We start from the raw sequence: 23,817 nt of genomic DNA on the forward strand, positions 1-23,817 counted from the left end.
TAGAGGGAATTGGAAAGCCAATGACTGATTTACTGGTCTCCTTAAGAAGAAGGGACTATATTGAGAGCCCAGCATGGGTCTCTGCTGCGGACAGAACATATATTCAGCTGAGCAGAGCAGTGGAGTAGAGAGCAATCTTGGTGAGGGGCAGCCTATGCTGTTAGATTCATGCAAAGCCCCCATCTCTGTTGCTATGGCTACTGCATTTGGGTGCTTATCCCTTTGTTCTGGGGTGGCCAAGAACAAAGGCTGACATTCCAACTGAATCATCTTGTACCTGATTAAAAAAAAAAAGCCATCATCAAATAAAGTTGCAAATGTACTTTTAATTTATCTACAGATAAAGCTAGTCAGAAGCTGTTTCAGGCCGTAATCTGTTAGAATTATATCCTAGACAGTCTTGAGGAACTGGGTTAACCAGTTATTTTCATCATTTGGCTTCATCCAGTGTTAGAAAAGCAAGACATTCTACCAATTTAGAGGACATGTGTGTCTAGTGGCCAAATCCAGTCCCTTGTATTTTTTTCTTTAGATCATCTTCTTCATAGATGTACTTTTTCACGGCATCTTCCTTGGAAGTTCCTTTCAGCTCATTCTGGGCATCCCACTTGGCCTTGCCTTTGAGGTCCAACACTCCAAGCCATTCTGCATTTATGGTATACAGACTCACTTGCTTGTCTGGCATTAACGTGGGATATACAGATTCTCACAATATTTCAACCGTGTTCCTTCCAGATCTGTGACCAACAAGTCAAACTATTTGCTAATTTTCAGGAGTCGGTGCAAATTCTCACTTCAGGCAATTTCTGTCTCCACAGTGTAAATGGCAAGGTGAATTGCCACCTCCAGGCAATGAGAGACTTACCCTTATCAATGACCACCTGTGTGGCAGATACACAGCAGAGAGGGAAGAACCATGATAGCTGGGATAGAGTTGATACCAGGATGTGAGGATCTGGGCCATTCTGCTTACTTTTGTCTTCTGTGCTTGCTCGTCCTGAGTTACACTGCATCTTGGTGTGAGGCATGGCTGCTGTGGTCACTCACTGTTATGATTCGGTGTGTCGTATAACATCTCAGCTCAACATAGGCAACCCTGCACTTACAGTTACTTGACACTCTACGAGTAGTCACTGCTAAGGCTCAATAGTACATGAAGAGTTGTGTTTTGAAATGTGTAGTATCTTCTGGAATAGAGGGAAAGACCCTGACACAGAGTCCCTGTTGCGTGTGCTACGATTCACCAAAGACCCCTTCAAATCCATGTGGTCTGCTGATGAAATGGCCCAAGTGTTATAAAGAGCTACAAAGTGTATAGATCCAATGGTTTGTATATATTAACACACCTGGGTAAGCCCCATCCAGATCAAGGTATAGAACATCCTCAACACAAGAGAAAATTCCCTTTTCTTTTCCCCTCACCACACCACCAGCGCCCAAAATCACTTCCTCACTCTGAGGAAGGAATTCTGACTTCTGTTACAACAAAGATTAGCTTTGCTTCTTTTTTGAGGCTCATATAAATAAAAACATACACGCATACTGTGTAATTTATGTCTGGCTTCTTCAACCCAATATAATGTCTTTGAGATTTATCTATGCTGTTGTATCATTTTTTTATGCTGCATAATATTCAGTATAGTTCACTATTCTGTTATGGAAATTTGGGTTATTTCTAGTTTTCGTCTATTGAAACTAGAACATTCTATGAATATTCTTTTTTAAATATTTTATCTGAGAGAGACAGAGAAAGGGAGAGTGTGAGCTGGGGCGGGGGTTGAAGGCAGAAGGAGAGGGAGCAGCAGACTCCTTGCTGAGCAGGGAGCCCAATCTAGGGCTTGAACCCACTACCCTGGGATCATGACCTGAGCCGAAGGCAAATACTTAATGGACTGAGTCACCCAGGCAGCTCTCATATGTGTTTTCAGTGGGTATACCAAGGATAGAATTGGACAAATCCTAGGACAGGCACATGTTTAATTTTAGTAGATATTGCCAAACAGTTTTTCAGTATGGTTTTATAATTTTAGTTTTCCACCACTTGGTATTAATTTTATAATATTAGCTATTGTGATATTTGTGTTTATTGATGATTAATTGTACTGAATACATATGTTTATCGATCTTTTGAATAACCTTTTGTATGGAGTACCTGTTCAAATCTTTTGCCCAGTTTTCAATGGAGTTTTTCCCGGTCATTGAATTTGTAGACATTCTTTACAGAGTCTGGATCTAAGTGCTTTGTTAAATAGGTGTAAGAAAGCTATTTTCACCCAGATTGTGGTTTACCTCTACGCTTCCCTACGGAGTCTTTTGATAAACAAATTATTAGTTTAATGGCATCCAGCTTCATTTCTTTTTATGATTAGTGCTCTTAGCTTCCTGCTTTAGAAAACAACCTACCAAAAGATCATACTCTAATTTTTCTCCTAGAAGAGTAATCATTTGCTTTCATGTTTAGATCTAAGGTGCACTCAAATTATCTTCGTGGATGGTATGAAATAGGAGTGAAGGTTTTTAGTTTTTTGTTTTTTGTTTTTGTAAAGATGTCCAACTGCAAAGATGACTTCAAACTACATTGGTAATTTTGTCAAAAATATTGATGAAATACATATGTATCTATTATTGTATTCTGTTTTCTATTGATTATCCTTAAACTAATAGTTAACACAACAGTATATATTAAGCCCTGTAATCCAAAGTGTAGCTTCCAATTTTGTTCTGTCCAAAGTTATTTTGATACTTTCCTTAAATTTTCTTGTAAATTTGTGTAATAATTATGTTTTTAGGGTTTAAAATTTTCCATTTTTAGTTGAACTTTTATTTTGATATAATCGTAGGTTCAGATACAGATGTTAAGAAATAATACAAGGGTTATTATATTATTATAATACTGTGTACTCTTTACGGTTTCCCCCTTTGCTAGCATCTTTCAAAACTCACAGTGTATGGACACTGGTACAGTCCAGGTGGGTAACATTTTCATCACTACAAGAATCTCCCATGTTGCCTTTTTCTAGCCATGCCCATATGGTATATAATCTTATGTGATTTTTTTTTTTTTTTAACTCCGGAGATTCACACAGGTTGTTGCATCTATCAATAGTAGCTCCTTTTATTGCTGAGAAGTACTTTATGGTGTGGATGTGCCACTGTATAACCATTTACCTGCTAGTGCCATCTGGATTGTTTCTGTTTTGAGCTATTACTAAAAAATCTTCTTTGTGTACAGGCTGTGTGTGTGTTTAAGTCATTTTCCTGAGATTTATGTTTTGGTAGTTTTAAAACAATGAATTAAATTTCCTTAGTAGTTACAGGATCATGTGAATGAATTCTTCATATTAAGTGAGTTGTGGTAGTTTGTGATTTTTGAGAAGTGGTTCATTTAATCTGAGTTACTTGTAATTTCCTTTACCATCCTTTGATGTCTGCAGTGATATCCCCCCTTTCATTCTTATATTTTTAAGTCGTGTCTTTACAAGTACTCTTGGGGGTTTCTAAATTTTATTGATCTTTAAAAAAAACAACTCTAGTTGTTTATCTTGATTTTCCATTTTAAATTTCAGAATTTTCTGTTCTTATATTAATTCCCTTCCCTCTCCTCCCCTCCTTTAAATTTATTTTGCCTTTCTTTTTCTAGGATCTTGAGGTAGGGATATCTATTATTCATCTGAGACTCTCATTTATATACTTATGTATTTACATATTTAGGTATTTATTCATTTATATATTTTAATTCCAATATAGTTAACATACAGTATTGTATTACCTTCAAGTGTACAATATAATGATTCAGCAATTCCATACATTACCCAGTGCTCATCACCAGTGCGCTCCTTAATCACCATCACCCATACCTCACTCACCTCCTCTCTGAGAACCATGAGTTTGTTCTCTATAGGTAAGAATTCTGTTTCTTGGTTTGTCTCTCTCTTTGCTCATTTGTTTCTTAAATTCCACATAGGAGTGAAATCATATGGTATCTGTCTCTCAGATTTTATACTCTCTAGCTCCATCCATGTAATTGCAACTGGCAAAATTTCATTTTTATGGTTGAATATTCCATTGTGTGTGTGTGTGTGTATGTATACCTATATGTGTGTGAATATTCCATTGTGTGTATATATATGTATACATATATATATACACACAAAAAACATCTTTATCCACTCATCTATCAATGGACATTTGGGCTGCTTCCATAGTTTGGCTATTATAAATAATGCTACAATAAATAAAGGCACAAATGTATACCTTTGAATTAGCTTTTTTTTTTTTTTTTGTATTTTTTGAGTATATTCCCAGTAATGTGACTTCTAGATTGTAGGGTAGTTCTGTTTTTAATTTTTTGAGGAAGCTCCATACTGTTTTCCACAGTGGCTACACCAATTTGCATTCCCACTAATAGTGCATGAAGGTTTTCTTTTCCCCCATCCTTGCCAACACTTGATTCTTATTTTTGATTTTAGCCATTTTGACAGGTGTGAGGTGATATATCATTGTAGTTTTGAGACTTTTCCTATTTTCTAATGCATGTTTATTATAATATGCACATATTTAATCTAATTATTGGTACAATAAAAGTCTGATATTTTTAATTTTTTTTTTTTTTTTTTAAGATTTTGAGAGTGAGCAAGAGAGGAGAGAGCATGAACTAGGGAAGGGGTAGAGAGAGAAGCAGACTCCCTGCTGAGCAGGGAGCCCGATAATGGACTCAATCCCAGGACCCTGGGATCATGACTTTAGTAGAAGGCAACACTTAACTGACTGAGCCATCCAGGTGCCTCTTTTTTTTTTTTAATTTTTTTTTATTTTCTGTTTCAACTCTTTCTTTTTAAAATATTTTTGACTTCTTTGGGTTACTTGACTTTTTTTTTTTTTTTTAAGTTTCATTTTGATTTACCAATAGGGCTTTTGTGCATTCCTTTGTATTGTTTTTTTTTTTAATAGCTTAATGGTTGCTCTAGGTATCATACATCATCACATTCCAGTTGATGCCATTTTTTTTTTACCAGTTTGAGTACAGTATTGAAACTTTATCTCCTTTATGTCTTTACTCTCTCCAATTTATATATAGTCTAACAGTCTTCAATATTTTCTCTAAAGTTTAGAATAGCACCAAATAATGCTATAATTTTGCTTAAGCCATCAAACATAATTTAGGAAACTTATGAGGATAAGAAAAGCCCATGGAATTTACTCCTAGTTCTGTTTATTGTTATTTTTCTTCCTGATATTCCCAATATCCTTTCTTAATTTCTATTGAGTGATAACACTTTTAAAGGAACAGTTTTGTTGTGTATTGAAATCTATGCTGATAGTTTTTAATTTCACTAATATAGTGTTCCAGTGTGTTTTGGCTTCCATGATGTTTGGAAGAAATCAGCTAAAATCTTACTGTTCCTTTGAAAGTAATGCATTTTTCCCCTGATCATTTGTAAGGTTAATTTTTTATTTTTCATTTTCAGTACATTTCCAACGAGGTTTTGATTTTTCTTTTCTTTTTTTTTTTTTTGGTTGAAATTTATCTTTTCTTAATTTGAGTGTAATTGACATACAATGTTAGTTTCAGGTATACAACATAATGATTTGGCTTCTCTATACATTATGCTGTGTTCACCACAAGTGTAGCCACCATCTGTCACCATACAATGTATCATATCATTGACCATATTTTCAGTGAAGTTTTCTTATATTTATCCTGCTTGAGTTCTTTTGAGCTTCTTCAATCTGTATATTGGTATTGCTTATCAGACTTTTTGAGTTCTTGTCATTATTTCTTCAAAATAATCCATCCATTCCATTTTTTTCTCTTTTCTTCAAGAACTAGGAAATTAAAGTTTATTGGACTTTTGGAGTATCTACCACAACTCTACTTTGCTCTCACATTCTTTCCGTTCTTTTTTCTCCCTCTGCTTTAGTTTGGTAACATATAGTGAACTGTATTTGAGTTAACCAATCCCGGGTTCAGTTGTATCCCATCTTCTGTCAAATATATCTAATGAGTTATATATGTAAGGGGTTTTTTGTTTTGTTTTTGGAGAAGATTATGAATGTTTTTAACATTCTTATTTTCTGTTGAAGTATTGTTTTGTCATTCAGTTTTTTCTTTATATTGATTAGAGATATTTTAATGTCCTTATCAATTCCAATTATCTGGATGACCTGTGACTTTGTTCCTAATAACTGATTTATCTCATTAATTTTTCATGCCTTTTATTTACATTTAGGAATTTTAAAAATTTTATGTTGAAATTATAAGTTATAAGAAACTCTCAAAAGTTTTGTTTTTGTTTTTTTTTCCTGGAGCACAGTTAAATTACTTGAAGATCTCTTACTCCTCTTAAGCCTAGGTTTCAAGCTGTGTGACGGTGAGTGTATTTCATTTTCCTTCTTTACTGCTAGGATATAACATATACTTTTAGGATATGGCAATTCACCCAAGATGTGGGATTTCTGGAGTCTCAGCTGAGTTCCTAAGTCCTCCCCCCACCCCCCAGTATATCTCCCCATTCTGGCTGGCTCTGAACTCCAGTATCTTCCCCTGCATTTGTTAGTTCCAAATTCTCTGCTCTAAATTCAGTCTCCTCGCAGCTTTTTTCTACTAGAGTTCTCTTTTCTTAATCCATTTCCTTAATCCATTTTCACATAACTAAGGAAAACTAAGAACTCAAATGGCACTTTCATTTATGTTTCTAGGATTTTCTCTTTATTGCTCTTCCTCCTGTGGTACACTGACCTCCCCAGTTCCTAACTCATCTAGCAGACTTGAACTCTGATCACTACTTTCTCTGATTCCTGCTTGGGTTCCATATTCCTGCACAAATACCAGAGAAACACCTCCCTGGGGCAGCTAAGGGTAAATGTGGTACTTCCCTCATGTGCATCTTCTTCATTGTTTCAATGACTGTCAAATGTTGCTTACTATGGGTTGTTGATATCATTTACAGCAGGACAGTAAGTCTGATACCAGTTACTTTTTACAAGACAATATACTATTTTTAATGCAAAACTATAAAATCTTTTCTGCACTTAAAATTTTAACTAAAAATATAGTTAAAGGTTATTGAAGAAAAGAGGTCTTAATGATTTGATTTCATAAGAAAGGATACTCATTTAGGAATAATAAATAAATCTTAGATGTATTGTCACTTTGCATGACATTACCTGGAAGTCACAGTCCCTGCATGATTATTATTCTTTTTAAAGATTTATTTTAGAGAGAGAGAGAGAGAGAGAGAGCGAGCATGGGGGGAGGGAAAGGGGATATTTCCAGCCAACTCCCTGCTGAGCACAGAGCACAGGGAATATCTCCAGCAGACTCCACACTGAGCATAGAGCTCAAAACTTGATCCCATGACCCCGAGATCATGACTTGAGCCAAAATCAAGATTTGGACATTCAACTGAGCTACCCAGGGACCATCCCCCCCGCCACACGATTATTTATGTAGTTTATCCATTGAGAAGTGAAGTCTAGCATGTTACACTATTCCGCTATATATTTATTAATTTATATTGCTAGGGGGATGTCTGGGTGGCTCAGCAGTTGAGTGTCCGCCTTTGGCCCAGGGCATAATCCCAGCATCCTGGGATCGAGTCCCACATGGAGGCTCCCTGCATGGAGCCTGCTTCTCCCTCTGCTTGTGTCTCTGCCTCTCTGTCTCTCATGAATAAATAAAATCTTTAAAAAGTTTTTTATATTGCTAGGCTTTCTTTTAATGATTGAAAAGGCATGACAAAGTGAAATATTATTACCTGAAAATACTTTGCTGCTCTGGATAATAAAAAGGTGGAAGCTTTAAGGAAAACCTTGTCATTCTCAAACATCTCAAAGGGAAAAGACTTGACCTAGCTATAAGTTCCATCCTTCCCCCACATAGACCCTATTTGCAATGCTCTATACAAGGCATTCTTCACCTGAACATTCTTGAGGCTGTAGATGAAGGGATTCAGCATTGGATTGAAGAGACTATGAAACAGGAAGAGCATTTTCTCCTGTTCCTTTCTCTGACTAGAGTCTGGAACCATATAAACCACCATCACAGTGACAAGCCTAATCACACAGAGGTGAGAAGAGTAGGTGGAGAAGGCTTTTCTTCAGCTTTCTCCTGATGGATTTTCAGGATGGTCCAGAGGATGCTAGTATAGGAGACTAGCACCCAAACAAAGGGGCCCAACTAAGATAAATATACAGGCAGCAGATGATAGCTTCATTGATTCAGGTATCAGCACAGGCCAGTTTGAGAACAGACAGGATTTCACAGAAGATGTGGTCTACTTCCGAGGTCCACAGAAAGGCAGCCTTAAAAGGAGAATTGCATGTATCAGAGACAGAATAAATCCACGTGTCCAGGAAGCAATGACCAAGACTGTGCACACTCTCCAGCTTACGATGACAGTGTGCTAGAGTGGGTGGCAGATCTCTACAAACCTATCATAGGACATCACCACCAAGATCAGGCACTCTTTGTGAGCAAAAGCTAAATACAAAAATGTATTATGCATGGAACAAAAGGTATGGTTCTCTTCTGATTCACTAAGTTTGTGAGCATCTTGGGGGACATTGTTGGAAGCATAGGACATGTCAATGATGGACAGGTGTGAAAGGAAAAAAGTACATAGGGGTGTGCAGTCTAGAATCTAGACAGAGGAGTCCAAAGATCATGCCATTCCCCAGCAGACTGAAGACATAAAAGAGGGAGAAGATCCAGAAGAGGAACTTCCATCTCTGCACTGAGCTGGAACACCACCAAGATGAATTCTGTAACCCATGCTTGGTTATCTCCCATTCCTTAAAGGTAGTCTGTCAAGGACATAAAGGTGAAAGAAAGGTCAGAGCTAAGCAGTCAATACAACTGGAGTTATTTAATTCAAAAGAATTTTGAGGAGATATATGTTGGTCCCTATTGTATTGCAATTTCAGATATGCTCTAAATTCTCCATGCCTTATACTGATACATATTTTACACTCAAAGTCAGACAAGGGCAAGACAGCCCTTCCTCGCCTTGTAGCTGCGCCTCATGGAACTTAAGTTCTCCTGGTGGTCACAGCAGGGAGGTAGAGGGAAGATGCATACCTGCTTACAACCACTGTAGCTTGGAAATGGCACACATCATGTCTCACTTTTTTAGGCCAGAAACAATCACATGTATTCATTCTAATTTCAAGGAAGCCTAGTAAATATAAAGAATTACAGAGATATTTTATCATCTCTGTCTGTAACTTCCAACCATTTCATGGGACTGGTTTTTATTGGCTTACTAACAATTATAGTCAAGCCTTTCCCACTTCTTGCTCAGTGGGGACATAGTGGTTGCTTGAAACTGGCCCTGGTGGGAGTATTAATATTACAACATTGTTAAGTGTAATAAATAAGGTCCCCTTCCTCCCTAGAAAGCTTGTTAGACATTTACCATTCTTCATACATAATAGTGCCTTTATAACTGTTCAATATAGTGATTTTTCTCTCAACTTTAGGGTCTACTTTAAGAATTACTCTTTTTCCTTGTGTAACTAACATCAAAAGACTTCTCAACTGGACCTCATCTGCTACACAGAAGAGAATCCATTTACCATATATTATTTAGCATAACATCTGAGCATTTAAATACATATGGTAGGGATCCCTGGGTGGCGCAGCAGTTTAGCGCCTGCCTTTGGCCCAGGGTGCGATCCTGGAGACCCGGGATCGAATCCCACATCGGACTCCCGGTGCATGGAGCCTGCTTCTCCCTCTGCCTGTGTCTCTGCCTCTCTCTCTCTCTCTCTCTCTGTGTGACTATCATAAATAAATAAAAATAAATAAATAAATAAATACATATGGTAGATGCTCATTTTGCATAGTTGCAAATTTTCTATGTAAATAGTTCTCAGTACATCATTGTAAGCTAAATTCACTTATACTAAAGTTGTAATTTTTCTTCGTATATATGATTGTTTTTGTTTTTTATGATCCACTTGATGGGATGATCTGAGTAATGAAAACATATTGGCAATGTTTGTATATACTTTTGTATATTTAAGATGGAAATATATTGGAGAGTGCTGTGAGATATATCTTGGACACATGCATAGGTACTCACTGTTTAACCACTGAGTGGCAAATGATCTATTTGTAGAAGTTCAAAGGGATGCATTTAAGTACATGAAAGTTCTTTGATATTCTAAGCCTTGACTTCTTTAAGAGCTTTTTCTTTGCTTATACAAAAATAATTATCATAAAGAACAAGACAGGCAGCCAGCTAATCCTTTCTAGGCCTAGTTAAACAGTCTGGATAAAGATGGTCCTAATTGCTTTGGTCCACTCAGCTGTTCTGGGCACCAACTTATGAGCACTGATACTAAGTGTACAATCTTGGTTAAAGATATCAGTAAAAATAATTATGCTGTCACTATTTTTTTAAGACATAGTCAAAGATGAAATAGTGAGGGTGGGATACAGAGACCATTCAATTGAATTCACATGCTGCATTAACCACATAAAATATACTCTGGAATATGTATTATCATATACATCATTTTGTCCTTTTGAGTGATCACCCTAATTCAGGTGTTTTAAAGACACTTGGAAAGTTTTTGTTAAATGAATGTCAGATTCAATGAAAAACACATTATGCTTTTGCAAAGTTGTGACTTTTGCTTTAAGGAAAATTCTTACTATTAGATGTTACAATTAGATGTGATGCTACTACTCTTTTTATTATTAGATGTTAATGGTTTAACAATAATTTTACTTAAAAAACTATAATAATTCAACCTATCAGCTTAGAATGTATTGTTTCCTAAGGGTAAATTGGAATTGGTTTCTTATATTAGACTATCACAAACCTATGGACAAATTGTAACAAATGCATTTTGCAGTTTTATCTGATTTGCACTTACCGGAGAAGTCTGAAGAAAAGGTTATATTAATTAAAAGAAGAAGAGTTGCTTAAATTAACTTTGAAGTTACAGTTTCAATATATAGTGATATTTGAAGTTTTTAAACTATGAACCAGAGAGAAGCATCGGTTAAGATGGAGTAGTGTCTCTTTGTGGGCAAAAGCTCACATGATGTCCTAATGCTTTATTTTCTATAAATATGATCAAGTGAGGGAAGATTCTACATAACAGTGTATTGAATATGTGATATTAAATTAAGCTGCAAAAATAATTGTCGAGAGTTCAGAATTGGTTAAGAAACATCAGGAATATCAATCGTTTTAGACACTATTAGAAACAATCAGCAATGATTAAAATATGTTCAATTTTCAACTGGAAAGTTAATAAGAAAAACCTATTTCTACTATTTCTCCTAGTGTTCTAAGAAGAATACTCGCCTCTTGTACATCACAATCTTTTTTAATTTTTAATTTTTAATTTTTTTTTCACGATCTTATTTTACAGATTTTCTTTCAATTGTGGTTATTTTACAGTTTTGAATTATTAAATCATTTATTTCTCATTTTGGTTACCATTATGTTGACATTCTTTTTAAAAAATTGACCAAAACTGAAAATACGAACTAAGATATCACAGAACATAAAGTCATTACAGCAATGGAAGAGAGAAGAAAACATGAACAACTACTCAATTTGTTAATTGCTGCAATTAAAGTGCATCAGTTCATGAAAATAAACAGTAAAAGCACTTCTTCACCTGGTGTGTTTTCTTTTTTTTTTTTTTTAATTTTATTTATTTATGATAGTCACAGAGAGAGAGAGAGAGAGAGAGGCAGAAACATAGGCAGAGGGAGAAGCAGGCTCCATGCACCGGGAGCCCGACGTGGGATTCGATCTCGGGTCTCCAGGATCGCGCCCTGGGCCAAAGGCAGGCGCCAAACCGCTGCGCCACCCAGGGATCCCCCACCTGGTGTGTTTTCATTGAATATACAACACAGGAACCCCTGAAAAATGCTTCATGAGCTAAGGAGTTTTGCTCCACAGCTCCATCTCTATGGGAGCTTCAGAAAATCCAGCTGCATTGGTATCCATGTTATCCTACACTGGGACCAGAAAAAATATTTCCTAAAACACAGATGCTATCATAGTATGACATACAGCAACATTCAAGAATAAACTGAGAGGATATAACTTAGACATAGCTATAAATCACCCTTAACTATTTCATTGTTCTGTGAAACACTCTCATTAGGACTTTTGTTTTTAGGCTAATTGTCAGTCACTCAGTGACGTCAAGAGGAATAGTGGATTTTGTGTTGAAAATTCTACTGGTGGAGGTATCCATAGCTACCTACTATCCTTATCCTTTCATCTCTGCACATCAATACCTTCATCTAGGTGTGTGAAGTCCTTTAATCTCTGTGGCTGAGTTCAGAGAGCCACAGACTGGATAAGAAATCTCCTATTTTCTTTGCCTTCTATCCATTTTCATATGAGCACCCATTCTGACCTCCACCCTTAATCACAGTGTTTGAGGTGATGCAGAGTGATGTCAAATGGAGTCAGAATGCCCATGCTTGCAGCCCAGCTAGGAAGAGCTCCGCATGAGAATTTGCCACTGCAGCTGACTATAACACAAACTGACTCAGGAAGGCAGATATCCAGGATATGATTTTTTTTTTTCACCTTGGCCCAGGTGATTTCTGCTGTTTCCGTTTCCTCCAGCAGTAATCCAGATCCTAAACCACCTACTAGTGTAAATAAGTCTCTTCTACATGTGGTGGTGTTAGCTCTAGCTGTTACCTTAAGATTCTGCTTCAATCTAGAGACAATCCCACAGAGGATAGACCTATTCCTCCTTCCAGCCGTCTCCAAAGTGAGAAATCCCAGGGTTGAAAATATTTACTTCACTTTCTGATGTTAGAGAATAATGTAGCTATTGTTCTCTGCACTTACTTTATGATCTGTTCAACATAATTTTCATGACTCTCTGAGGAACTTAGATTTTCCCCGGGGGGTTGGGAGGGTGGGGTTGTGCTTATACTCACTGTACATGCATACCTATTTCCTAAGGGAAAAAAATTGTTAAACATTCTCCCTGGAAGGAAACAAGGATCATTTATGTTTGTCTTTGGAGGAAATACATTTGGGGAAGACAAGAGCAGACAGATTCATAGAATGCAAATGGATTTGCAAATATCTCAAAGACTATAACCTGAGGCAAATCTCACAATTTATAAGACATTAACACTTGGATGTATGATAGTTCTGCTAATTCAAAGCTCTTATCCCCAAGTTGGTTTACAAGATCTCGGTCTCCCTAATATCTACTAAATGGGTGCGTATGGGGCCAGCGCTGCCACCTGTAAGGGGAGTAAATCCTTTCAAGATGCATATTTTCATCTACTAAAGGAGACTTGGGTGTAAAGTAGTGAGATCATCATAATGACACTGGTGTTTAGTATTTACTGTGTTTCAGGACCTCAGAAATATGCGTCACACATACTATTTTAATATGTTATCTCCATGTTACAGATGTGGAGTATGAAGTTAGAGAAATACATAAATCGTCCATAGTCTTTCAACTCCCAGCACCAAGAATAGTACAGATACTAAATCTTTTGCCCTAATTATTGAAGATAAACTCGTTTTTAATAGTTCTTCAATTAACCTCTCAGAGAGGTTCCACTTGCCTTCCTCAATTCTTATGAACTCTTACTGGTTTTGTAATCCTTCTGGAATTCCCATTCATATTTCCCTGGTATGACTCATAACCTCAGAAGAGAATGACTTCTATTTCTTGCTGTAGGATTCTTTGGTGTACAGTCTGTATGAATCTAATCTCAAAAATGGCTTCTAAATGTTTATACTGTTTTCTAGCTCTAGGATTGTTGCTCTAGTGCTGTTGCACTGGGCAGTTCATATAAGGTGTCCACATTATTCTTTATCCTAGCACATTTACATCCACACAAGGCATAAGTGATTATACAAGTAATGCAAATTAGTTTTTTCAAATAGGCTTTATAAGAGGAAAGCAAAACAGGAAAATTAGGTGACCTGTTGGTTGAGATAGATGAATCAGAGATGTAGAATTAGTGTTACACACTAGCACATTATCTTCTTGAAATTATTTGGTAATAATAATCAAATGAGATAATATTTTTTTAATATAATTCATTATTAAAGTTTTTGGAGTTAACATCTTTATTAATAGTAGATGCATCTTCAGCGCACCTGTAGACAGAATAATGCGCGCACGCGCGCACACACACACACACACACACACACACACACCAGTTAATATCTGAATTCTAGGAATTTAAAGATCTTGAAATGCAAAGATTATCATGGATTATTCACAGGGGCCACTATAATCACAAGAATCCTTGTAAGAGGAAAGCAGGAAGTCAGAGAGGAAGAGAACATGCTATGCTGTTGGTTCTGAAAATGGAACCAAAGAATGTAGGCAGACTGGAAAATTTAAAGGACAAGGAAATAAATTGTTCCCTGGAGCCTCCAAAAAGAACACAACCCTGTAAGACCCATTTTAGACATAGATCTTTAGAATTACAGGATATATATTCATGTTGTTTTAAGCCACTAAGTTTGTTGTAATATGTTTCGGCAGTAATGACAAAGTAATATATGAATGATGTTTTATTTTCAGTATTGTTATAAAAATAAATCTATTTCTGACTTCTGTGGGGACTCCAATAAAAATTCAAAGAGAAACTAGTGATTTCTGTTTTTTATTTGAGCATATAAAGAGCTGGGAAGTCATCAGTCCTGTCTTCACAGAAGAAATCTGAACACACTGAAAACCAAACACTCTTCGTCATTAAAAAAGAAATTAATAAGATGCATTTCATTAAAATTAAAAGGTGTGCTCTGTGAAAGACACTGTTAAAAATATGAAGTCAAGCCACAGACTGGAGAAAACCTTTGCACATATAGGAAAAATGACTTGATTTCAAAATATACAAATAACTCAAAACTTGACAAGAAAATAATCCAATTTAAAAATAGGCCAACAGCCTAACAGACATCTCTTCAAGATATACAGATGGCAAATAAGCACATGAAAAGATGCTCCACCATCATATATCATCAGAGAAATGTGAATTAAAATAAATATCACCACACATCTATTAGAATGGCTAAAATCCAGAACACTGATGACAGTAAACACTGATTAGGTTGTGGAGCCCTAGGAACTTCATTCATTGCTGGAGAGAATGCAAAATGGCTCAGCCACTTTAGAAGGCAGTTTGATAGTTTACTATAAAACTAGACATTCTTTTCCCATGTGATCTACCAACTGTGCTACTTGGTATTTACTCAAATGATTTAAAAGCTTATATCTACACAAACACCTGCACACAGATGTTTAAAGCAGATTTATAACTGCCTAAACTTAAAAGCAACCAAGATGCCCTTCAGTAGGCAAATTGATAAATAAGCTGTGGTATATCCAGAGAATGGAATAGTATTCTGCACTAAAAAGAGATGAACTACCAAGCAAAGGCAAAGCATAAAGGAAACTTAAATGCACATTACTATTGAAAGAAGCCAATGTGAAAAAACCTACATATTATATGATTTCAACTATATGACACTGTGAAAAGCCAAAACTATGGAAGCAGCTTTAAGATTAGTGGTTGCCAGGGACTAGCAGAGAAGGAGGGATGAAGGGGTAGAGCACAGAAGATTTTTAGGGAAGTAAAATTTCTCTGTATGATGCTATACTGATGGATACACGTGATTATACACTTGTCCAAACACATAGACCGTACACTAGGAGTGAACCCTAATGTAAACAATGCACTCTGCATGATAATGATGTGCCAATGTAGGTTTATCAATGATAACAAGTGTACCATTCTGAAGGGGGGTGTTATGCATGTGTGGAGGCCAGAAGTATATAGATTATCTCTATACCTTCCACTCAATTTTGCTGTGAATATAAAATTGCTCTAAAAATAAAGTTAATTAAATAAAATGGGCAAAAGATATGAAGAGACACCTTACCAGAAAGATATACAGATAGCAAGGAAGCACCTATACTCAGTAGCACATACTCATCAGAGAATTTCATATTAAAACAAGAATGAGATACCACTCACTGCACATATATTAGAATGACAATGGTCCCAAACCATGGAAATATCAAATGCTAGGCAAGGATGCGAAGCAACGGGAACTTTGATTCATTGCTAGTGGGATTGCAAAATGGCACAGCCACTTTGGAAGAAAGTTTGGTGACTGATTACAAAACTAAGCATACTCTTACCATTTGATACAGCAAAGCATGCTCCTTGTTATTTAGCTGAAGGAGCTGAAAACCTATGGCCACAAAAATCCTGTATGTCAATGTTTATGACAACTTTATTCTTAATTATCAAAACGTAGAAGTCCCAAAGATAAAAAAAAAAAAGTTCCAAAGATGTCTTTAATAGGAAGATAAACAAGCTGTGGTGCATCCATGCAATGAAATATTTTTAATAAAAAGAAATGTCCTATATTTCCTATAATGTCCTGTGAAAATCATGAAGAAACCTTAAAACATATTGCTATGTGAAAGAAGCCAAGCTGAAATGGCTACATACTGTATAGTTTCAACTATGTGACATTCTAGAAAAGGCATAACTACAGAGATATTAAAAAGATCAGTGGATGAAGAGAAATTAAGGAATAAGTTATATTTACAACTGCATCAAAACCAATAAAATACCTAGGAATACACCTATCCAAAGAGATGAAAGACCTGAAAACTGAAAAACACTAATGAAAGAAATTGAAGATGACATGAAGAAATGGAAAGACATTCCATTCTCATGGATTAGAAGAATAAGTACTGCTAAAATGTCTATACTACCTACAGTAATCTATGCACTTAATGCCATCCCTATCAAAACACCACAGCATTTTTCAGAGCTAGAGCAAACATTCCTAAAATCTGTATGTAATCACAAAAGACACCAAATAGCCAAAGCAAGTTTGATAAAGAAAAGTAAAGCTGGAGGCATCACAATTCCAGACTTAAAGCTATATTACAAAGCTGTAGTCATCAAGACAGGATGGTATCTGCACAAAAAGAGATACATAGATCAATGGAACATAACAGAAAACCCAGAAAGGAACCCACAACTATATGGTCAATTAATCTTCAACAAAGCATATCCAACAGGAAAAGACAGTCTCTCCAACAGATGATATTTGGACAAACTGTACAGGAACATGCAAAGAATGAAACTGGCCCACTTTCTTACATTATGCACAAAAAATAAATTCAAAACGGATTAAAGATCTAAATATGGGGCAGGAAACCATAAAGCTCCCAGAGGAGAAAAGAGACAGTAACCCCTTGGACATTGGCCTTAGCAACTTCCTTCTAGATGTGTCTCCTAAGGCAAGGGAAATAAAAGCAAAAATAAACTCTTGGGACTTCATCAAAATAAAAAGCTTATGCACAATGAAGGAAATAATCAACAACACTAAAAGGCAATACACTGAATGGGAGAAGATATTTGCAAATGACCTATCTGATAAAGGATTAGTATCTAAAAATCTATAAAGAATTTATCAAACTCAACACCCCAAAAATGAATCCAATTAACAAATAGAAGACACAGACATTTGTCAAGGAAGACACACAGATGGCCAACAGACACATGAAAAAATGTTGATCATCAAAGAAAATAGAAATCAAACCTGCTATGAGCTATCACTTCATACCTGTCAGAACAGCTAAAATCAACACAAGAAACAAATGTTGGCAAAGATGTGGTAAAAGGGGAACCTGTTGGTGGAAATACAAAATGGTGCAGCCACTCTGGAAAACAATATGGAGGTTCCTCGAAAAGTTTAAAACAGAACTACCCTATTGCACTTGCAATTGCAGTACTAGGTATTTACAATGACTAAGGATACAAAAATACTAATTTAAAGAGATACAAACACCCTGATGTTTATAGAAACATTATCTACAATAGTCAAATCATGGAAATAGCCCAAGTGTCCATCAGCTGAGAAATGGATAAAGAAAATGTGGTATACACACATTTTCTTTATCCATTTCACACACACCCCATAACATTATTTAGCCATAAAAAAGAATGAAATCTTGCCATTTGCAATGATGCAGATGGAGCTAGAGTATATTATGCTAAACAAAATAAATCAGAGGAAGACAGATACCATGTGATATCATTCATATGAAATTTAAGAAAAAAAAAGTGATCAAAGAAAAAAATAGAAAGACCAAGAAACAGACTCTTAATTATAGAGAACTGATAGCTACCAGAGGGGAGGGGAGTAGGAGATAGTTAAATAGGTGATAGAGATTAAGGGGTGCACTTGTAATGAGCAGGGGGTGTATGGAAATGTTGAATCATTAAATTCTACACCTGAAACTAATATTAAGTGTGTGTTAAATAACTGGAACTTAAAAACAAATTAAAAAAAATAAGAAGATTAGTGGTTGCTAGGGGTTTGAGGGGAGAGAGGGAGAGATGAATACGCAGAACACAGATCTGTAGAGCAGTGGAACTATTCTGTAGGATACTGTAATGGTGGATACGTGTCATTATACATTTGTCAAAACTCATGGTGTGTACAACACAAAGAGTGAAAGCTAATGTGAACTGTGGACTTCAGTAAATTAAAAAATTTACCAATATTGGCTCACCAATTATAACAAATGTACCACAAATAATGCAAGATATTAAAAATAAGATAAATTGTGTGGGGAAGGATGAGGCAGTACTTGGAATTCTTCCAATTTAGCGCTCGATTTTTGTGTAAGCCAAAAACTGCATTCAAAGTCCATTAATTTTAAAGAAGGACATTTCTGACTTATCTGACAAACAATTGAAAATCAATTTAAATCTGTTATTCAGGTGAAAGTCCTTAGTAAAGAGAACACTTTCAAAACTAAAGGAAATGCTTGGCTAGCGACCACAGAAAAAGACACTTTCTATAAAAACACTAACCTAATGAGTATTGCTCACTATTGTTTCATAAATCCAGAGGGTGTTTTTTTAGTACCATGAAATATAAGTGATATTAGTTCTTTCAAACTTATCTCCCATCTCTTGGGGTCATCCCAAACCATTTTAAGATGAATTGATTCAAACACTAAAAATATTGGTAGGAAAATTTATCCAAGAATCTTTACAAGTGAGCCAATCTTGCCATACTGACAATTACCCATAAGCCAGAAATAAATGTTAACGTTAAATAAATGTAATAAATAAATAAATAACGTAATAAATAAATGTAACGTTCCTCAAAGTCTTAGCTTCCAGACCCATTCAAATATTTTCATATGGACTTCATTGACTTGGTCATAATGTGAAATGTGTATGTAAGTTGTTTATATAATTCTGGTTGAATTAAAGATTTCCACAACTTTTCACCATTTACGTGGATATTACTTCAAACAGAATTTAGAGTTTCTTGTTTATTTCACTGTCCTCACAACTGGGGAGAATAGAAGCATGTTGCTCTTCAGTATTTTTATTAAAATTATGGTCTTGGGATGCCAGATTGAGCACCTCTCATTACAGTAACAATCAATAAAGACAGCTTTTCGTGATAGTTATCAACTGAAACATTTAATATTTTATTGTGGAAAAATATACATAAAATTTTAATGATTTTTAAATCAGTTCAGTGGTATTGAATCATTCACATTGTGAATCATCACCATCACCCATCTTCAAAACTCTCTCATCCCAAACAGAAACTGTCCTCATAAAATAATAGCCCCCTATTCCTCCCCCCCTCCCCGTCCCTATAATCATTATTCTATTTGTTTCCATAACTCTGACTATTCTAGGTATTTCTTTTGCTGCCAGCTTGCTAAGTACTTGCTAAGTATTGTTGAACTTTTCAGAAAACCGATTTGTATTTTGTTTTTCTGTTGAGAGTTTTTCTATTCCCTAGTTTATTTACTTCTGCCCTAATCTTTATTATTTCCCTCCTCCTGCTAATTCAAGATTTGATTTTTCTTTTTTTCTTTTTTTTTTTTTCTAGTCCTTTGAGGTATAAAGTAGGGCTCCTGGTGTTTGTCTGAGATGCTACAATCTCCCTATGAAGTATGTTGGAATGTTTGCCTTCTCAGCCTCCCCAACATGACCACCAAACCTGCCATTCCCATCAGGGCACTAAATCATACCAGATGGAAAACCACCACTCAGGCCATCCCCTGAAAGCCAGGAAGTAATACCCATGGTCCACTCCCTCCAGAGGGAAAGTATTGTTAGGAATCTTCTGGTCATGCCACACTGGGCCAGCGATGTAGAGCGACTTGGGCAAGAAAAAATGCCATCAAGTTGCCTGACCACTCTACGATATCTCTTCCTGGCTTTGTGCTTGTCTGGGTGCTGCAGCCTCTTAACTGGTTTTTCACAATAGCAATTTGATCAATAGTATAGTCTCCATGGAGGAACAAGAGCTCAGAAATTTCTGTTCTGCTACCTGGCTAATGAGAATTCTCACCATCAAATCATGCCTCTTCTAGGGGAATTTTGAGTTTTATTGCAACAACAGCCATATCTCTTGGAGAAAAGGAAAAAAGTTCCCTGATACAAAATTCTACCTTCCTTTATATTGTCCTCTTTTTTTGCAATGCTTTGTTGAAGGCAGCCTTCATCTGAGCATTTCTCAGACTGTAAATGAGAGGGTTCAGCAATGGGTTGAAGAGGGTGTAAAACAGGGTAAGGATTTTCTGCTGCTCCTCACGTTGGCTATTGTCTGGAACCAAATAAACCATCATGGCTATGCCAAAGTAGAATCCAACCACACAGAAGTGGGAGGAGCAGGTGGAAAAGGCTTTTCTGCGCCCTTCCTTTGTTTGGATCTTCAGGATGGCCCAGAGGATGCGCATATAGGAGACCAACATCAGAGAAAGGGGCCCAACTAAGACAAACACGCCACCAGCAAAGACTAAGGACTTCATTGATCCAAGTGTCACCACAGGCCACTTTGAGGACAGAGAGGATTTCACAGAAGAAGTGGTTCACTTCCTGGGGCCCACAGAATGTCAACTTTAGGAAGAGAATTAGATGCACTAGGGCCAAGGAAAACCCACATGCCCAGGTAGCAATGACCAGGACCACGCACACTCTCCAGTTCATGATGACGGTGTACTGGAGAGGATGGCAGATCGCCACAAACCGGTCGTAGGCCATCACTACCAAAATCAGGCACTCTGCACCAGCAAAAGTCACAAACAAAACTATCTGCATAGTACATGAGACAAAGGAGATCGTTTTCTTGTGCTTCACTAGGTTTTCCAGCATATTGGGCAGATTGCTGGAAGCATAGCATATGTCAATGATAGCCAGATGAGAAAGTAAGAAATACATGGGGGAGTGCAGTCTGAGGTCTAGCCAAATGAGTCCCAAGATCATGCCATTTGCCAGCAAATTAAAGATATATAACAGGGAGAAGATACAAAAGAGGAGCACTTCAATGTCTTCACTGAGCTGGAATCCCACTAGGATAAATTCCGTGATCCACGATTGGTTGCCCTCCATTCCTTAATGATAGTTTATAAAGGACTAAAGTGGGATAGAAAAGTCAGAGCTGGTCACCAATGAAAATTGAAGTTATTTACCTCAAAATGAACTCAAAGGAGGCTTGTATGCTTGTTCCCTACTTGACTTCTTTCTCCTCCAATTATTTTTTTAGTTTAAAATTTTTATTCTGAAATAATTCAGACTTTCAGATCAGTATCCAAAAATTAAAACAATACTACTATATACATATTACCAGATTGTTTTAAATCTTTATTATTTCTTTTTCTCCATATACACATTGTTTTCTGGACCACATAAGAGTAAAATGTAGCCACAATGCCAATTTGTCCCTAAACTCAATTGATTTTTTTTTTTTCTAAAGAACAAGATTTACTATCTTCAGGATAATTTTAAAAAATCAGGAAATGTAACATTAACATGATTCTGTATTCTAGATACAGATTTTTCTGTCCCTCTAGTCCAAGGCATAATCTAATATTATGCATTTTATCTCCTCTAATCTGAAATAATCACTCAGCCTTTACCTTGAAATTGATATTTTTGAATGTATGTCTCTTGATTTGGGTTTTCCATTGATTACCCATTTTTTAGTTCAAAATACACATTTCTAATAAAATTTTTTAAAAGTTTCCTTCTTAATGGCTTCCATTAATACCCAGATAATATTAATCTGTCCCAATATCAGTGATACTAATGTAGATCTCTGGTTAAGGTGGTGTCTCCAGGTTATCTCCATTATAAAATCACAACTCCAGAATTTAAAGCACTTTCTTACTTCTGGCTAAGTTATTCTAGCCTCATCTTGTACATTTCTCACTTCAGCTTGAAATCCGTTATTTCATGAAAAGGATCTAGTTTCTTTTAGTGAAGAACTGTATTTTCAGAAAAATATCGGATTTTATTTTTTATTAGATCTTTATATTTATCATGATTGTTGCCAAATTTCCAATATTCCCCATTTAATTAGTAAAGCATAAAACTTAGCACACAAACTATTAAAGGAGATAATGAAGTCTTATTTAATCCTAATGCATCTTTACAGACTTCTTTGGAGAGCCAAATCTGTTTTTACTAAGTTAAAATTAAAGAAAATGATCTGGATATTATGCAGTTTATTTTGGGGAAATGGATACTAATAATCCCAGAATCTTACCATCTTGCTTAAATTTTTTTGTTTTTCTTTATATTTAGATACTCATAGACTTGGTAATTTCTGATTCACAGATTAGTTTCAATAGTCTGGTTTGCTGTGTGAATGAAAAAGCACCTACCTACCTCATATGAGATTTTGACATCAAATTTTCAAAAATATTTTAGTAAAACATGGAATGCAATAAAAGACTAAAGAGATAATACTGTGAAACATAGCCAAAGGTGATCATTGTTAATAATTTGCATATAGTGTTTCATTACTTACTGTACATATGTTTTCATACAAAATTAAAAATTAAATGAACAGTATTATTTCTCTCATTTAGAATCATTTGCTGTACATTTTCCATGACAAAATATTTTTCTACAACATACTGACAGTTGCATATTTTATACCTTAACTTATTATATTCTAGCAATATTGTATGCAATATACATTGTGTACAACACTAAATTTTATAAATGTTGTGTATCTTTTATTATTTTCCTATAATAAACTCCTAAACATCAAAGTTTCTGGTCAAGTCTATCTCCATCATTCTCTGTCTAAAAAAGCAAATAGGCAAGGATAAAAAAAATCTAGACATAACATCAGAAGAAATCAATCAGGGGATATAATCTGATGATCATGACTTGAATCTCAAACTCATCTTTCCTATGAAGTTGTCCCACTTTAGCTTTTCAGCGGTCATGCTCTCAAGTTTTTATATGATTTAGTCCAACTTGGTATAAGATGTACTTCCTTCAGTTCATTCTCTCATCTTTATATTAAATACCAAGAAAGAGTAAGACTAGTTACTGGAAAGTGGAACTTTATGAAGTTTAAGAATAATCAGACTACAATGTAGGTAACTTCTGGTTTACTGGATTAAATCTGACTTTCTTCATCTACTTACAGTGGAGAGCCATTTACCCTCCAATCTCAGGAAGCTGATTACAACTGGGACATTTGGCTGGATATCTTTCTGCCCAAATGGTTCCATGTGGAAGTAGTTATCCCAACACCACCTATTCAGGACTTTCTTCCTAGACATCTTTTTACCTATTATTTAAGACCAAAAGATGCGCTTTGTTTGTATTCATTGGTTTTTCTTAATTCCAATTTGTGGTCCAAGAGGTACTCCTGTTTCCTAGATGAATGACAACATGGAATGACTTGGCATTTAAGGCCAATATTATCCATTACACAGAGATTTCTTTACATATACAGTCATTCAAGTTAAAAATATTTTAATGCG

General features: G+C 35.8%; 2 protein-coding genes and 1 pseudogene across 2 annotated transcripts; all 3 read right to left on the reverse strand.

Moving 5' to 3' along the window:
* Positions 1 to 493: 493 nt before the first annotated feature.
* LOC106559802 (acyl-CoA-binding protein-like) lies at positions 494 to 7,991 on the reverse strand. Its single transcript, XM_038560561.1, has 2 exons — positions 7,973 to 7,991; positions 494 to 678 (listed from the first exon to the last, which is right to left on the reverse strand). The coding sequence occupies exons 1-2, from the start codon at positions 7,989 to 7,991 to the stop codon at positions 494 to 496; spliced, it is 204 nt and encodes a 67-aa protein (XP_038416489.1).
* On the reverse strand, positions 7,863 to 8,585 carry OR2A59P (olfactory receptor family 2 subfamily A member 59, pseudogene; annotated as a pseudogene).
* OR2A58 (olfactory receptor family 2 subfamily A member 58) lies at positions 20,491 to 21,424 on the reverse strand. Its single transcript, NM_001388561.1, is given in 2 exon segments — positions 20,491 to 20,837; positions 20,839 to 21,424. Coding segments are annotated over 2 exon segments (933 nt in total).
* Between the last annotated feature and the right edge of the window lie 2,393 nt (positions 21,425 to 23,817).

Source organism: Canis lupus, chromosome 16 (genome assembly GCF_011100685.1).
Source record: "Canis lupus familiaris isolate Mischka breed German Shepherd chromosome 16, alternate assembly UU_Cfam_GSD_1.0, whole genome shotgun sequence".
NCBI lineage: Eukaryota > Metazoa > Chordata > Mammalia > Carnivora > Canidae > Canis > Canis lupus.